The sequence below is a fragment of the Thamnophis sirtalis genome, unplaced genomic scaffold, assembly GCF_051295495.1.
Source record: "Thamnophis sirtalis isolate CommonGarterSnake01/CBP01778 unplaced genomic scaffold, rThaSir2_p1.2 scaffold_7, whole genome shotgun sequence".
In the NCBI taxonomy this organism is placed as follows: domain Eukaryota; kingdom Metazoa; phylum Chordata; class Lepidosauria; order Squamata; family Natricidae; genus Thamnophis; species Thamnophis sirtalis.
In genome coordinates this window covers 26,523,600-26,541,693 of record NW_028261387.1, presented here as the reverse complement: position 1 = coordinate 26,541,693, position 18,094 = coordinate 26,523,600, and the positions used below count along the sequence as shown (strand labels likewise).

The following is an 18,094-nucleotide window of genomic DNA, read 5'->3' as shown; positions in this document are numbered from 1 at the left end:
CTGACTCAGTAAACTACTTAGAGAGGGCTGCAAAGCAGTGTAAAGCAGTATATAAGTCTAAGTGCTATTGCTATTGCTACAGAGTAAAATTTCAGAGTCAACTTTTTAACTTTACCAAGTTAACAAATACTGGCCATTTCTATAATAACAAATCAGCACAATCCAACATCAAGAGTTCATTTTTTTCTATCTCAAGCTCAATGTCCAGAAGCAGTTTCCAAGAAGAAACAAAGCTGGATATCTTATTTTCTCTGATCAAAGCAGTCAATTTTGCTATTTCTTCTGGCTCCATCATTTTTCCCATTCATTTTTCTGTGGTGTGGACTGGAATATCTTTCCATTTCTGGGTATATAAAATTCTCATTGCAGAATTCAAAATCTTTTTTCCAACTCCTTATCTAATAATCCATAGAGGAAGACCTTTTGAAATAGGATTATTCTGCACATCCACATCATCCTTTGGGAAATATTCCTTGTTTTGTCATAAGGGTCTTGTGTTAATTGTCTGCAACTGAACATATGGAAATGAGTTACTTTTCTCCAAAATAATGGTACCTACCTTGCTGTAAAGCAGCATGGAGGGACAGCAATAGATTCTTAATTTTGCTTTTTAAATGCTTTTGTTGTTGCTGTTTTGGAGGCAAGTATTAAACGCAGATGATATAGCAATCTCAATTTGATTAGTATTTTGAAATGAAGGACCTAAAACCCTTTTGTGAGTCACAGAGGAAAGGAAGTTGTAAATATGATAAACAACTATAATTCACCAGAGAAAGGGCAGAGAGGGAGATTGAATGTGAGTTGTCCTTTTAGTTTGACTAATCAATTATTTTTTCTCTTGACTGTTAGCAATGAGGATGCATTTAACCAGATGGCTGTAGCTCCTTTTCCATTACCCTCTTGCACTCAGTCTTCCAATGAGGTAAGATGCTTTCCAATGTGTTATTAATGAGAACAATTAATCATAATTAGCTTTATATAATCCCAAACATGTATATAATTAAATCCTCCGCTTCCCCTAACAGTGAGCATTAGAAATATCCTTTGGCTACAGGAAGAACAGTTACTAGGTGATTACTAGGTAATCAATGAATGAACATTTCCATAATAAAAGTTAAGAGCCATTAAAGGCAGAGATGAATTGGCAAAAAACATGCATTTATGATATTATATTGATTAAGACAAGTAAGTCAAAATTATTTCATTTGATAGTAGCAATACCGTAAAACTTATATTTAGGCAAAGTTTCTTTTGGAGTTAAAATGTATTTTCCCTCAGTCCTAGGAAGGAGGCAGTCAAACAGTCAATAAGCTACCCAGAGTCTTCGGGTGGGGATAGCCATAATAAATGTCAATGATGATAAATAATAATAGCATGCAATGTAAGTTTTCAAACATGATATGACTATGTTATGTACATTCATAAAAATAATTTCATTGTCAAATATGTCCAGCTTAATTTCGGTAGATTTTTGTGACTATTCCATATTGTATAATTAGCAAGAACTGGATATCGTTTGAATTCAGGTAGTCTTTTAGTTATGACAAGTGGAACCAGAAAATCTGGTATGACTGTAAAGCAGAAATCGTGTAATCATATCATTTAGTGATGGCAGTCCCAATTGGCAATGTAGTTGCAGAACTGTTTAGGTCATTCAGGAAGAAGCAGGAGTCTTAGATAAGCAGACTTGCAGTTGAGAGTTGTGAACAGATAGTTGCCATGGATGACAGGAGAGGGCTCTGGTATCATGGTATCCTTCTGCGACGACTGCGGGAGGTGGGAGTGGGAGGCACCGTGTTGCGGTGGTTCTCCTCCTACCTCTCGGACAGGTCGCAGTCGGTGTTAGTGGGGGGGCAGAGATCGACCCCTAGGCCCCTATCATATGGGGTGCCTCAGGGTTCGGTCTTATCCCCCCTACTATTCAACATCTACATGAAACCGCTGGGAGAGATCATCCGCAGGCACGGGATAAGATACCATCAATATGCGGACGATACCCAGTTGTATCTGTCCGCCCCGTGCCAACTCAATGAAGCGGCAGACGTGATGAGCCGAGGCCTTGAGGCCGTTATGGACTGGATGAGGGCTAACAAGCTTGTACTCAACCCAGAAAAGACCGAGTGGCTGTTGTGCTTTCCTCCCAAAGATTCGATCAATATTCCATCACTCAGGCTGGGGGGTCAAATTTTACACCCCTCAGAGAGGGTTCGCAACTTGGGAGTCCTCCTGGATCCACAACTATCTTTTGACCACCACCTGATGGCTGTGACCAGGGGGGCATTTGCCCAGGTTCGCCTGGTGCGCCAGTTGCGACCCTACCTGAATCGGGAGGCTCTCACAACAGTCACTCGGGCCCTTGTGACCTCTAGGCTGGAATACTGCAATGTGCTCTACATGGGGCTGCCCTTGAAGAGCATCCGGCGACTTCAGCTAGTCCAGAACGCGGCCGCGCGAGTGATTGTGGGTGCACCTCGGTTCACCCACATAACACCTATTCTCCGCGAGCTGCGCTGGCTACCTGTCGATCTCCGGGTGCACTTCAAGGTGCTACTAGTCACCCATAAAGCCCTGCATGGTAGTGGATCTGCGTACTTGAGAGACCGCCTGCTGCCAATTACCTCCCTGCGACCAATTAGATCTCATAGATTGGGCCTCCTCCGAATTCCATCGGCCAGCCAGTGTCGGCTGGCAACTACAAGGAGGAGAGCCTTTTCTGTAGTAGCTCCGACCCTTTGGAACGAGCTCCCCGTGGAGATTCGTACTCTCACCACCGTCCAGGCCTTCCGCATAGCCCTTAAGACCTGGCTAGCCCGTCAGGCCTGGGGACAAAGATAGCCGCCCCTCCCGAATGATGAATGAATGTTGCTCATTATTTTTATTTATATGTGTCTACGTCTTTGTTTGTATTCCCCCTCCTGATTTTATGTGAGCCGCCCTGAGTCCCCTTAGGGAAAAGGCCGGCCTATAAATGTTAATAAACTATCAAACTATCAAACTCTGGGCAGGCAGTACAGAGTAGGGTAGATGAAAAAGGAGCAGTGGGACAAAGCAACTTGTGACTCCTGCCTGCTTCCCCATTGACTTGACTTGTGGGAAGCCAGCAGAAAACATCAGAAATCATGAGCATGTGACAACAGCTAGTTGTGATTTTGTAATCAAGAGCTTGGCACTGAGAACCCAGATTGTAATCACATGACTACAGCGTTGCTGCAATCGCCATAACTCCAAGGACCAGTCATAAATCCCGCATGTTTAGCATTATCAAACTTTGAGCGGTCGCAGATCAATGACTAGGGATGTGGTAGCTCAGTGGCTAAGATGCTGAGCTTGTCGATCAGAAAGGTCATCACTTCAGTGGTTCGAATCCCAAGCCCCGCGTAGTTGAGTGAGCTCCCGTTACTTGTCCCAACTTCTGCCAACCTAGCAAATTCAAAAGCATGTAAAAATGCAAGTAGAAAAATAGGAACCACCTTTGATGGGAAAATAACAGCTTCCATGCACCATCGTCATTTAGTCATGCTGGTCACATGACCATGGAAACGTCTTCGGACAGCGCTAGCCATTCAGCTTTGAAACGGAGATGAGCACCTAAATTTGGGAACAACTAGCACCTATGTGTACGGGGGAACCTTTACCTTTCAACTCAACGACTACCTGCATGAAACTCAGACAAATTTCCAAATAATTGCTGCTGTCTTATCCAGAATGAACTGAATATTGGTCTTCTTAAAGTCAGTTTCTACACCAAGCACAATTTTCTGACATGCATTACAGAAGACTATAGTTCTCTTTTGGATCAGATGTTTGTTTTCTATTTAACCAGAAATCACAGTTTGAAGAAGCAAAGATATAGTATGTACAAAACTGCAGCTTTTCTGTTGGCAGCTGGAGAAAGCTACTGGCTGGCTCTGACAGTGCATTCTTTAGTGCCAGCAGGCAGAGAGGATTAAAAAAAAAAAAGCACAGCAGCAGTGCGAACAGAGAAGAAGGAACCAAGTAAAAAAGCAACTGTGTAATGTGGTTGTGGGAAGAAGATGACAAAAGACAGAGCAGTGGCAGCAAAATGGATGAAAGCAGCTGAAAATGATAACAGCACTTTCCAGAATCTGCCTGGAACTACCTCTGAGCACATTATCGAAGGTTTCCTCATACCTGGAATCATACATAGAAGAATAAAACACCCAAACACAAACTGAGCTTGTGGTATATGCAATAGAATGCAGTGAAACATGTACAGATCTGTACATTGGAGAAACAGCCACTTCACAAACTCATGAGACAACATAGGAGAACAAGCCCATCAGGACAAGATTCATCAGTCCATCTGCATTTGAAAGACAAAGACTACTCTTTGGAAGATAGCAAAGTCCACATTCTAGACAAGGGAGGACCACTGGTTTGAAAGAGCAATCAAAGAGGTCATCTACATTAAGATTGAACAGCTCTCTCTGAGCAGAATGGGAGTGATACGACAACATCTATCTGCTGTTTACTACTCAGACCATACAGAGAAAGCAGATAAACATCTAAGTGCCTTCAATGACTCTTAGAATGAGTGCTAATGACCAGATGACTGAAGTCCAGTTGTCTTTTGAAAAAGCATATTTGGGATAATCATGACCTAGATGACTGCGAATCTCCATAGACACATGCATAGAATCCTGTTTAGGAAAAAGTCATTTTGTCCATCAAGTTCAATCAAGCTGCTTGGTGCACTGATGTAAATTAAAGGACTCCAGGTAGTCTATTTGAGTTTGTCAGTTCTCAGAGCAATTGGCTGTCCCATCTAACTGGTCTACTGTTAGGAAATGTTGTAATGTTGTATCAGAATCTGCCTTCCTGTAACTTTAATTCATTATTGTGGATCTCATGCTCTAGAATGATGGAAGCAGATTTTGAAAAAATGTTATAATTTTCCTGTTCAGTCATCAGAACATATCTTCTTAGTACTTAATTTCTATTTTGATAATAATTTGTGTTACCCTCTGAACCAGTTCTCTGAACTGCTTAGTCCTCTAAATATTTAAGGATGCCTTAGAGGCTCCAAATTGGACAAAGTACTATAAGAATGGTCTTATCAACTCAAAGTACAACGACTTTTTTTAAAATTTAGAAGCTATACTTCTATTTCTTGGATTCTCTTTTTTCCTCTTTGGGAAGAGAAGGAAAAGTTTTTCCAGTTGTCTAGCATTTCACCAATTCACTAGGCTTTCTCTAAGGTAATGAGTAAGGTTCAGCCAGATTACCAGGTACTTCAGTAGCCCTAGAGGTGCTGAAAATGTAAAGTTAATTTGGGTAATTGAATTCTCCTTCACAAAGCCAGATAAGTGGACTTATCTCTCCAGTCTAAGGAAGAGGCAATGGTAAAATTGGTAATTCTGAAATCTTGCCAAGAAGACTTCAACACTGATTTGAAGGCAAACATGCACAAATGCGCACACACAAACATGCTCTAATAAGGAAAGTACAAAGAGCAGGGTGAAAAAGCAGGACTAAACTTTGAGGCTGATGGAAACTAAATCTCTCTCAACACTATATACATGTATGCATATATACATATACATATACATATACATATACATATACATATACATATACATATACATATACATATACATATACATATACATATACATATACATATACATATACATATACATATACATATACATATACATATACATATACATATATATATATACAGTATGTATGTGTGTGTGTGTGTGTGTGTGTGTGTGTGTGTGTGTGTGTGTGTGTGTATATATATATATATATATATATATATATATATATATATATATATATATATATATATATATATATATATGTTTGTATACACACACACACATACAATCATACAGTCTGTCAGTAGCCTTCTTTGAAAAATGAACAGAATTGCTACTGAAATCTCTAGGATCTTCAACTTTCTCTGAAGATGTCCATAATCCTTGGTGATAAGTAGTTGAAGCTGTCTTTTGCATTATTATTTGTCTCTACAAGTATGGCCAGGAATAGATTATAATTAGTGAGCCTGATATGATTTGAAAATTCTTTTAATTTATCACTGAATCTTTCTCCTAGTGTTTGAATGTACAATCTCTTTGCACTAATTAAAACAGAATGTCTTCCTGGATTTGTGTAGCACCTAAACATGCTGGGAATAACACAACAGAGACATATGCATACAAAGAAAAGATTATCAATCAACATGATTGCAGAGAAGGGAATTATTTTATACTGTATTTATCAAAGTATATATTGCTTATAAAAGAAATGTTTCAATAATTGAAGACAAAAGAATGATTGATTGCCTGCCAGCCTGCTTGTTTATATCTCCAAAGTATGTCTGTAGGGGTCATATCAGACTCTGCTTTTAAAATGTGATTAACAACTACACTTAGATTTCTAAAAATATAGTGCCATCAGATGTGGGAAGTGAAATTTTTAAATGAGAACTATAACCTGTAAGGTTGGAAACTTTAAGTAAAATATCTTTGTTCACATTAATACCCCTGTTAAGATTGTACATGTGGTGATATTCGGTACTTCAAAAGAGGAAAATGATTGATTGATGGATGGATGGATGGATGGATTGATGATGGATTGATATATATTCAATCTACAAGTTACAGTCAAACAAACAAATCAAGGTAAAATGGTTAGATTCACACTTCAGTTCAAGGCAAATAAGTGATAGTTTAATCAAATTTTACATTTTATATTTATCTTAGAGAATGTTATAGTAAAGTTTGATACATTCTTAGTCACGGGACAATGGCAATAAATGATTACTTCTGGACTGAAAACCAAATACCAGCTCGTTGCCTCAACAGAAGCAGCAGCATGGCAGTTGCTGATGTTCATAAAATTAATTGAACACAGTGTATCACAAACTAATATTTTACCATTTATGTATCCATTTTGATTAGGATATCAGCAGCAAAGCTGAAAAACAGGTGATTGAAGACCAAGTTAAGGCAGACCAGCCACCAGAAAATGTGGGTATTTTAATCCTATTATTTTATTTTATTTTTAAAGTGCTTTGCTTATTAGTCATTGTTTCAATTTTATTTAAATTATTGACAATTAAAGGAGACCCATAAAATAGCCCAAAACATGAATGTTTCTTACAGCTTTTCATTAGGAGTTTATCTTTACATATTTTCTTCATACATTCATGTAAAGATATATGAATCTTCCAAAAGTACACAGATAATTTATTCCTAGAACTATTCACGGTCCATTTCTCATTCATGTAAATATTACCTGCCCAATGATTTAAACTTTTTGTTTAGAATTTTGTATGTAGTTTAAAATTCAAATACTTATTTTATTTTTATTTTTGCCTCTCCCAGCTTCGAAACCAGTTAACGCAAACAAAGTTTTCCACAGTGAACCCCATCCCCATCCCCATCAATTTACATGAGATTTCTTTGGCCCCTGAATCATCTTATCCTCCAGAGACAGAATTCAGCAACCAAAGTAAGAACCTGTTATTTCCATCTGAAGAAGTACTTTGCATTAATCCTCAGAAATTAGGGTGGTAATGTTGCTTTTTAGTTTTTTAAAAAAACTAACTAAGGTAAATGTCTTAAGCAGGGGTGAAATCAACTTACCTTCGCTACCGGTTCACAAATGTGAGCATACTCACCTCCGTGCATGCGCAGAGCATCAAAAATAGGACATGATGATACCCAGGTGGGTGGGCAGAGCCTCCCACCGCCACCATTACCAGTTCACCTGAACCAGATAAAACTGGCTGAATAGCACCACTGGTCTTAAGACATTTAAGTTGTTTAATGTATCACTTAAATTACCGCAACAGTAACTATGGCGTGTCAAATTTTTCAACTTTTAATTTCCAAACATTAAGGGTGCTCAACAGTTGTGCCTTGGGGATTATAAAGATATTTTGGTTACTTTAATATAATTTAGATGTGCTTGGTAAGTAACTGCAAAAATATCATACTTTTAAACATTTGGTTGTTTCATTTAACACATCCTTTTTATTTTCATAGAAATGAAAGATGTTTTTTTAAATGAAGTTTCTTTAATGTCATCTTTTTCTGCACTGGCTCTTCTGTGCATTTAATTAAAATATTTGTCACCTTGACATAGTGTGTGTGTGTGTGTGTGTGTTTTAATGCTTTTGGATTCTATCTAAAAGCATTAAATGTATACTACATATAAACATACACAAGAGCATTAAGAACTTTAAAAAGCAGTTCTTCATTTATGACTTACGTAAATAAATTAATATGGAGAGGGGAGAAAAATCCCTGTTAGCAACAAAACATAAAATTCCAACTGGGTTTTAAATAACAAATTCTTATTCTGGATTTAGTGGTATAGTAATAGCAGAACTTATTATCTGTCTAGACTGAAGATAAACCAAGAAAATGTATTGCAAGGGAGCCATCTCTGCTCAATTGAAACTATTTTCCTTCATTTCAATGGATTCTATTTTTAGCAATAACCATTTCAACGCAATATTATATATATAAATTGTCCCTGTTGTAATTCAACTGCTTTTCTTTTCTTTCCTTTCCTTTCCATTCCTTTCTATTATCCATAAACAAATCTGAATTTTTCCAAGAGCCACATTTCTTTAATCAGATCCATTATGACATCTAACATATTCCTCTGCAATGTGTTTACTTAACACTTACAACTGTATGGACTAATACTGTTTATTTTTGGTGTAGACAACTTTCCACCTCCTCCAGTCGACCCAGCAATGTGCCCAATCGTTCCTGGCCAAGAAATGACTATTGAAATATCCAAAGGACGATCAGGTCTGGGACTCAGTATTGTAGGAGGAAAGGATACACCACTTGTAAGTCATTTGTTTTGAATGGAGAGTGTGTGTGCGTGTGTGTGTGTGTATGTGTGTGTGTGTAATTAACAGTTTTTACAAATGGCAAATACTCAGCTCTGGGATAATAAAATAAAGAAAATAGAAATGTGATCTCAGGATATTAAGGTAGTGGTAACTGTAATGGGCATGGGAAGGATAATTTTTCATTATCTAAACTAGGTAACATCATCAGTGCTGAACAAGCAAGTTCAGAGAGCACCAAGGACCCCTCAAGTCAATCTACAACTACAAATATTCCCCTTTATTAGAAAAACAATGTGCTTATTCTTTTCCAACCTCAGCAAGTATGGAATGGGGACTAGATAGTGAGAGGAGCATTGTTAAATACAATGCAAATAGAATTTTTAAAAAGATAGTATGCTAACATTATATTTTCTCAGTCTGCAACAACTGCCTAGAACATTTTTGATTAACTTGCTGTCAAAAATTACCCTTCCTGAAATAGAGAGATTGTAGAGTTAAAATGTGATTTTTTTTTGCTAAGAGTGTAGTTAAGTGTCAGCTCTTCAAGGGTATCCATATCAAGAAATGGACTCCATAAGACAACTAAAAGTCAGTTTTATTTATATTGACAGTATTTTGGAAATCTGAGTGTGTTTTTCCCCTCTTATATTAGACTGAGTCAGGGAGAACCCAGCCAGATCTTTCTAATATTGCCTCTTTTCCCAAGGCTTAAGGAATGTTTCTGCCATTTTTTTTCTAATGGCTTCTGTGTCAGGGTTCCAAATAGCATCCAAAATTAAATCAGAGTCTGAGGCAAAGTTCCAATTTAAGAGCCATGTTGGCACATCTGGGAAAACTCAAATCTGAAAGCTTCCAAGTTTTCCCTACCCAGTTGAAAGTTCAAGATCCTGCCCCAACACCCACAAGTTCATCATATGGTCCAATCTTCCACTGCCACAAAGACAGATTCCCCCCATCCAGTTCTGGCCAGGTGCAGAGACAAAGATGACCTTGAGTTTCTAAGAAGAATGTTGTTATGACTACATATCACCCAACTCCGTATATTCCCCTCCCCCATTTTCCCACAATAGAAAGTAGAGATTAGAAAGTATGGCAGGCCTGAAGTCCAAAAGAAAAGATTGCTTGCAGGGATGACATTCTGAATATTTCTCTCAAAGCAATCTCCATGATGCTCTACAATGCTTAATATCTAACTATCTTAGGCTAATAGAACAATATTTTTGAAGTTAAGGGAATTTTTCTCTACAGGTTAGTCCTTGAATGTCCCATGAATTAAACTGGAAAAATGTTATCGTTTTATCTTGTGAAAGACATGGGGTTGACATATCACCTGCCCCGTTGATCAACACAACATTGTTATCTCTTTGACATAGTCTTCATGGTAATGAAGACTAGCCTCTTTCTGTTCTAACTAAGCATTGTTATACTTCTCATGAAGGCAACCACTGGCAATATTTTGTCTACTTCTCAAATAGGTTCGAAACCCATTCCCACTCTCTAACTTAATTAGGAACCTAGATTTTATGGAGAAATTCTAAAACCAAAATTGTCTTTCATTCAATTACCTTGCCTCAAAGAAGACTTAGTTTCATCTCCTAAGTGAGATACCCCATGAAATAGAGCACTGAACAGGTAAGAATTTGGCCAGCTATGAAGACTAAAGTGACTATATTTGGGATGATGGAAAAAGAATGCAGAGACCAAAGGAAAACTATAGCTTTGCTTCATCTGTGCATCATCTTTGCCCTATTATGGCTGTGATAGCAAATAATTATATCACTTTATATTTTCTTAATTGTTTTAATTTGAATCTGCAGGTTTTTAGTATTTTAATTGTTCATTTTTAATTATTCATTCTAGTATACTGCTTTGAAAATCATCCAGGGTAACTGCAGATGACATACAAATACCTTGGCATAAATAAATAGTGAGCTTAACCTTTGTACTTTGTAGCCACCCAAGATTCTCTGTGAATTTGACTTAATTTATGAAGTTAATAACTGTTCAGATAATTGATAGAATCATAGAATCATTATTGAAAATATCCCTTAATTCTGTGGCCAATTTGTTTATTTATTGAAATTTTAATTTGTCAGAAACTGTGACCAACGTACCTAAATTATGATCAGAAATCGTGATTTAACTTTCCTGTAATTCCAAGAGAATAGATTTTGAAATATCTACATTCTTAATACATAAAAAAGTTCTGTGACCTTTAGAGGACATGCAAACTCTTTCAGCCACTTATAGTATAATGGTCGTGAAAATTGAAGGGCAAACAATCAATCAATCCCCTTCCTGTTTTGACACAATCCCAATTTAGTATTTATTTTTTTCCTACTTGGAATCTAACAAGTGGGTCTTGTTTCTGTTCTCTTTACTCTAAAAATAATGATTTGTGACAGGTTATTTAAAGAAGACTTGCTTTTTTAAACTTTGTCTTATACTCTTCTACTCTGCATTGTTTCCGAAGTGAGGCGTGGGAGGAGTCATACATGGGTATTACCACAGCCCTTTTGCCCTGGAGACTGAGGTAAATCTTGAGGCCACACCTCCTTTCCTTCTTCTGACCTCCCAGATTAACCTCAGTCTCCAGCCCAGAAGGAGTGTTTTACCTGATTCTCCTCACTTTGAAGACTAAGGTTTTTTCTACAGGATTTTTTACAGGAGTTCTTCAGATTTTTTACTAGTTCTACAAGATTCTACAGACTACAGGAATTTTTGCAGGTTTTTTTGCTAGATTACCTGAAAATCCCTTCATCCCTCCTTGCAGTGCTCAGCGTCGCTAGCCAAGCCGCGCCGCCGGCTAGCGCGATCCCAAGCGACCAAACGGTCGCATAAGCGGGCAAAAGGCCGCGTGGTGCCTTTTGGAGGCTCCATGCACCCAAGAGGCCATCGGGGGACCAGGGATCCGGCATATTCCTCCCCCAACGCTCCCAAGCTGCAGGGAATTGGGTCGCAGATCAGCGGCTGCCATCTTGGTCCTCCGACATCTTAGGAGCACATGAGTGGGCACGTGACTGGCGTTACTTCTATGGACTCCAAAAGTGTTCAGAAGAGCACCACTGAAGCCGGAAAAGGCTTTGAAGGCCCCAACTCCGCTGGCTCTCTGGGGAGGTCCCAATCCAAGCAGAGCGCCGGCAGTCGGGCCACAGATCGGCGGCAGGGAACGTTGGAGCGCAGAGCCTAGCAGCAAACGCATCATACAAGGCAAGGCTGGCCAGAAGAAAGGAGGCGGTGAGTGTCATAACTGTGAGTACAATGGCAGAGGTGGTGAGGAGCAGGGGTGCCAGGGCCAGATCACATGTGGATTCGGAACCGGGCGGTGGCTGACCCCAGCATTAGACAAGGGATCCCTCTTCAAGGAACCAGCAAGGAAGATACTCACAACGGATGCGAGCCTGTTCGGCAGGGGAGCACACCTGGAAGCCCAGATAGCCCAGGGCTGCTGGACTCCAACAGACCTACACAACAACATCAACTGGTTGGAACTCAGGGCCATCCATCTGACCCTACGTCACTTCAAGACCACGGTGACCAGTCAGCATGTCCTGGTCCTGACAGACAACGTGGCAGCCAAGGTCCACGTGAACAGACAAGGGGGCACCCATTCCAAGGCCCTTTGCGACGAGGCCCTCCGATTGGGGAACTGGGCAGAGAGGCATCTCCAGTCCATCAGAGTGGAACACATCTCCGGGACAGAGAACCAGCAAGCGGATTGGCTCAGCAGGGAGACAGTCGACAATGGAGAGTGGCAGCTCCATCCCAGCATCTTCTTGCAGATCTGCGAGAGGTTCGGGCACCCAACGGTGGATTTCTTCGCAACCCCAGCAAACGCCCAGCTGCCAAGCTGTCGAGCTTTGTATCGAGGTTCCCGTCCAGAGGAGCCATGGATACAGACGCCCTTTGCTGCAGATGGCCATCAGGTCTACTCTACGCTTTCCCCCCCCTTCCCCTCATTCCTGGCGTTCTGAGGAGGTTGGTGTCAGAGGGAACAGAGATGATTCTAGTGGCTCCCTTCTGGCCATGCCGCCCCTGGCTAGCAGACTTGGTGGAGCTGTCCTCAACTCCTCACTGGAGGATTCCCCCGGGGGAGGTGTCTCTTCACCAGGGATCTCTGGAGCATCCGGACCCGGAGTGGCTCCATCTGACCGCCTGGAAATTGAATGGGAACAGCTGAGAGGGGCACATTTTTCCGCAAAGGTCATTAAGACCGTCGAGGTGTCCAGGAAGCAGTCCATCACCCGCATCTACAACGCCTCCTGGGTCACTTTCCTGGACTGGTGCCAAGCAAGGGACATCGTCCCAGCTTCGGCCTCGGTACCTCAGGTCCTGGACTTTCTGCAAGAAGGTCTAGAGAAAGGCCTAGCCCCCAGCACCCTCAGGAGACAAGTCTCTGCCCTCTCCACAGTTCTGGGGGGGGGGTGCACCACCTTTGTCTCAACATCTGGTCCTAAGGTGCTTCCTTAAGGGAGCGGCGAACCTGAAACCCCCAGTGGTCCATCGATTCCCTACCTGGGATCTACCCACGGTCCTCCAGGCTCTAATGGAGGCACCATTCGAACCCTTGAGGGAGGTTTCCCTACAATTTCTGACCCTTAAAGTCATCTTCCTGGTTGCCATCACCTCAGCCAGGAGAGTGTCTGAGCTCAACGCTCTTTCCTCTGCACTTTCCTGGAAAACCGGGTCATCCTCAGACTGGACCCTGAGTTCATGCCCAACGTCAATTCTCCCTTCCATAGGGCATTAGAAATAGTTCTGCCGGACTTCTGTCCGCAGCCCTCCAGGGATAGGGAAAGCTCATGGCACTGGTTGGACATCAGAAGAGCCCTGCGCATCTATCTGAAGCGCATGGCGCCCTTTAGACATTCAAAGCCCATCTTTGTGTCCTTTCAGCCATCCACCCAGGGAGCCAAGGTTTCCCCGGCCACCATTAGCAGGTGTTATGAGTTATGAGTTATGAAAGTTTATTTATATGCCGCCCTTTTCCCTGGGGGGACACCTAGCTTTGGTATGTCCCATGTATGACTCCTCCCACGCCTCACTTTGGAAACTGTCAGTTGGTCTTACCTGAACTGCATGTTTCGAAGAAGGCGTGGGAGGAGTCACTTCCCCCTCATGTAGGGCGCACCACGCCAGGGGTCTGAGTTGTTCAGTGGTCAGTCAGGACCAGGTAGGAAGGATGTGTGCATGTGCTGTCTCTGTCCCTTCCTTCCAGGTGCTCTGCTACGAACCATCGGTTAATCTGGGAGGTCAGAAGGAGGAACGGAGGTGTGGCCTCAAGATTTACCTCAGTCTCCAGGGCAAAAGAGCTGTGGTAATACCCATGTATGACTCCTCCCATGCCTTCTTCGAAACATGCAGTTGAGGTAAGACCAACTGACATTCTCCCAGGAACCATCAATACAGCATTAACGTTACCAGAGTTGCTTTATTAGTAAAATGGGTGGCATAGAAATGAAAAATAGATGATAGATAGATAGATAGATAGATAGATAGATAGATAGATAGATAGATAGATAGATAGATAGATAGATAGATAGATGACCGATTTTTAAAAAAAAATTGCAAGATAGCAATAGGCCTAAGAAGTAGGTTAGCCTGAATTTTGCAAGTTAAGCATAATTTTCTTATTCTAATCCCTGTTCATTTAGCACATTTTGGGAGTGGGGACAATGGGGTTAGTGCAGCTTCCTCGTCAAAACAAGAGTTATTTGGTTCACCTTTTTGACAATTTTCTTTCTCTTCTGTTTTATTAAAAACACATCTCTATCATTTGCACTAGCATATGACTGCCAGAAATATTTTAAAAAACAATTAAATCATTAAAATTTAAATTACTTTTGTTATATCACAATAAAACCTGGAAATTTTTTATAAGAATACATTGAAAGAATGCAAATGAATATTGCTATTAAAGTGGTACGTTTTAAATCTGAAAAGAGCATGACTGTAAAGACAACCTGCAATAGTGGGACCTAGCTACAAGGTTCGGCTAAGCATAAGACTAATTAGTGGTTTCCTTGAAACCATTTGATAGTTTGGAATGAAAAACTACATTCAAATACATATAGATATGCTTTCTTTCAAATTTAAAAAAATGAAGGTGAAATGTCTCCCTTGACTTCACCCCACAGCTTTCTTTGGCAGCAATATTATTTACCATTGTCATCCTCATATATATATATATACACATACACACACACATACACACACATATTCCAAGTTAGCCTGAAGCCATAGCTTTCCAGGTGGTATCCCACCACCACAGGATCATGCCCAATCCTATTAACATTTTAAGATCAGATTCTGCCACCTGCTGTGCATTTTTTAAAATGCATACAGGCCAAAGAATGCTATCTGACATACAGTCAGACTTAATTTGGGATCCATTTTATCACTTTTCTTGTCCAAAGCACATAGCTACATTGCACTGCCTATTTTATTGCAGTGGTATTTGGCTTTGCATTTGAGTTGTTAATGCTGTTTGAACCTAATGACAACCACACATGGATCTGGACTTGTTCCCCATCCAAACTTCCATATCCATATGTAAATTTTGCCTATCTTTTGATTGTTATTGAAACTGAAGTGCATGGGGTAATCATTTTTCTGGAGCAGAATTACCAAACTGTGAGCAGGTCCTGGATTTGGCTTATTAGCTGTTCAGAAAACCTATGATACCACATCTTGGCCTTCCTATTGTCTGTTCTAGATAGGCTCTGTATATAAATATCTCATTGCAACATGGTGTTTCTCTATGACCATGGACAGAATTTATGATGGTGTAATCAGTTAGGTATACTTTCTACAATCTTGTTCAGGGTTGACCAGAGTCATTAGTACCATCTTGACTTCTTTTTTTTAATCCATACCCTGCAAATATCCTTGATCAGGTACAAGTAGCCATAGCCAGTAAACTGAATTTCACTATGACCATGCATCTTAAGAAAAAAGCATGGTTGTAAAAAAAATTAAACAGAAGAATGCATATGAAAGTACAAGTAGCCCTTGACTTATGGCCACAACTGAGCCCAGAATTTATGTTGCTAAGTGAGAAATTTGTTAAGTCCCCATTTTATGATTTCTCTGGCCACATTTGTTAAGTGAATCACCACAATTGTTAAATTAGTAACATGCTTGTTAAGTGAACCTGGCTTCCCCATTGACTTTGCTTGTCAAAAGATTGCAAAAGATTATCACAAAACCTGGGACACCATCATAAATATGAAGCATCCAAATATAAATCATGTGCCCATGGGGATGCTGCAACAGTCATAAGTATCAAAAATGGTCATAAGTCACTTTTTTCAGTTCCGTTGTAACTTTGAATGGACACTAAACAAATTGTTGTAAATCAAGGATTACCTGTACTACATTAGAAAGTTATAGTTTGTGCCACATTAAATCTGCATATCTTACCTTAGACTACACTGTAGTTCTTATCTTTAATGCAGATCTTTGATACCGGAGTCTGTTTATTTGGGAGGCAAGCTGAAAAACTGACTGCTCTACTAATAAAAAAAAAACCTATTCTCTAATTTTCTGCCCATGCTAGTTGCATTTTTCAGGCCTCCCCCCCCCCAAAAAAAACGATATTGCTCTGTGAGCATACATAAACCATATTTTCATATCTGTAATTGTGCAGCTTCCTGTAAACAGATTGATTCCTGAATCCGCAGTAGTTTGCGGTTTTGTGGTATTCTGTAAATAAATAGCCACTAATGTCCCTCAAAACCCAAAAACAGTAATTAGAAATGTGATACGGCAGTGTAACATTTTCCAATAGCATTATAGTTGTAAATACTCATAGTCCTGATGTTTAAAAGAAAAAGAGAAGCTTCAAAACAATCCTTTGATCAAAAGAACTGCTTTAGGGCAAAGATGTTGTTACTTTCCTCCTTGTCTTTTTCGCTTCGTGTCACTTGCTCTGAGTGATGTAGTGTTGTTTCAGGAAAGATATTTTTTAAATTGAACACATTCTTCTGAACCCCCACTAACTTACACTGTCTACTATAAATGGCTTTATATCAAGAATAAATTCTAAATGTTAAGTTGAAAGACAGGATGGGTAAGATTCTCTCATTGACATTGAGAGTAACTTTATAGAAGCATCTTTGAGACCTATGTCTGGTTCAGTTTTCTGTGGTCAGCACCTGCATGTTGGGCCGGAATTTGCAGTGATGGTTTCAAAGAACTTTAGATATTTATGGTAATTTTACTATAGCTGTAAGTTTGTGGGAAAAGCTATATATCAATTGCAGAAGTGAAAAAAATTGAAGAGAAAAAGCTACTAGATATACACTTATAGTTCACTTATGCTCAAAGGAAACAACAAAATGTTTGTTTCAGAAGAAACAACAGTTTTGTAAATGTTTGCTCTTAGTGTTCCTTTTATGTACCAAAGTGAAGATTTAAATTTTCAATTCCCTTTTTAAGAAATGTTTGTACTTTTCTCTTATCTCTCTGAATGAGAGATGGGTGGCTTAGATATAGGAAGTATAAATGAAAGAAAGAAAGAAGAGGGGGAGAAGGAAGGAAGGAAGGAAGGAAGGAAGGAAGGAAGGAAGGAAGGAAGGAAGGAAGGAAGGAAGGAAGGAAGGAAGACTTTGCAGATGGTCCATCCGTCCCTCCCTCCCTCCCTCCTTCCTCCCTCCCTTCCTTCCTTCAGCACAAGACAACAGTCTGTAAGTCATTGAGTTTCTTTAGGAAATATGATTAAAATTACCTTTGATGTATTTATTTTCGAGGCTTGTTAGATGTAATTTTAATCATATTTCCTAAAGAAACTCAATGGATTTACAGACTGTTGTCTTGTGCTAATGTGCTAGCCTTTCCAAAGATTGTTTCCAGATAAAATTAAGATTTTTTTTTGAGAGAGAAAGATAAAATGATACTGTAATGATGGGGAAATGGAAGCAAATTACTGCTTTCTGAAGACAAGATTCTGATGTCCTTGGAAGGGCAAAAGGACATCTGTTTGCATGCATGAGAATAATTACTAATTTTGTCAGGACTATATGCTTGATAGTAAAATATTTCTGAAAGAGATTGTCCAATTTTATTTTGAATTGTCTGAACCAGAGTGTAAAATGAAGAACAACTCACTTAACAACTACCTTGTTTAGCAACATAAATTTTGGGCTCATTTGTGGTCGTAAGTCGAGGACTACCTGTATACCTGCCCCAGATCTGTGAAAGCTTTCTCAGGGTGCCAAAAAAAAGGTGAATCATGGCTACAGGGAGGCCCTT

General features: G+C 39.8%; 1 protein-coding gene across 1 annotated transcript in view; it reads left to right on the top strand.

Annotated features, from left to right (window-relative positions):
* The window catches only part of PATJ (PATJ crumbs cell polarity complex component), a 159,312-nt gene that overhangs the window by 116,175 nt on the left and 25,043 nt on the right, over nt 1-18,094 (top strand). The window contains exons 30-33 of the mRNA XM_087719579.1: nt 850-922; nt 6,930-6,998; nt 7,356-7,482; nt 8,706-8,836. Coding sequence (XP_087575705.1) covers nt 850-922; nt 6,930-6,998; nt 7,356-7,482; nt 8,706-8,836 — 400 coding nt within the window. The remainder of the gene's footprint in view (nt 1-849; nt 923-6,929; nt 6,999-7,355; nt 7,483-8,705; nt 8,837-18,094) is intronic.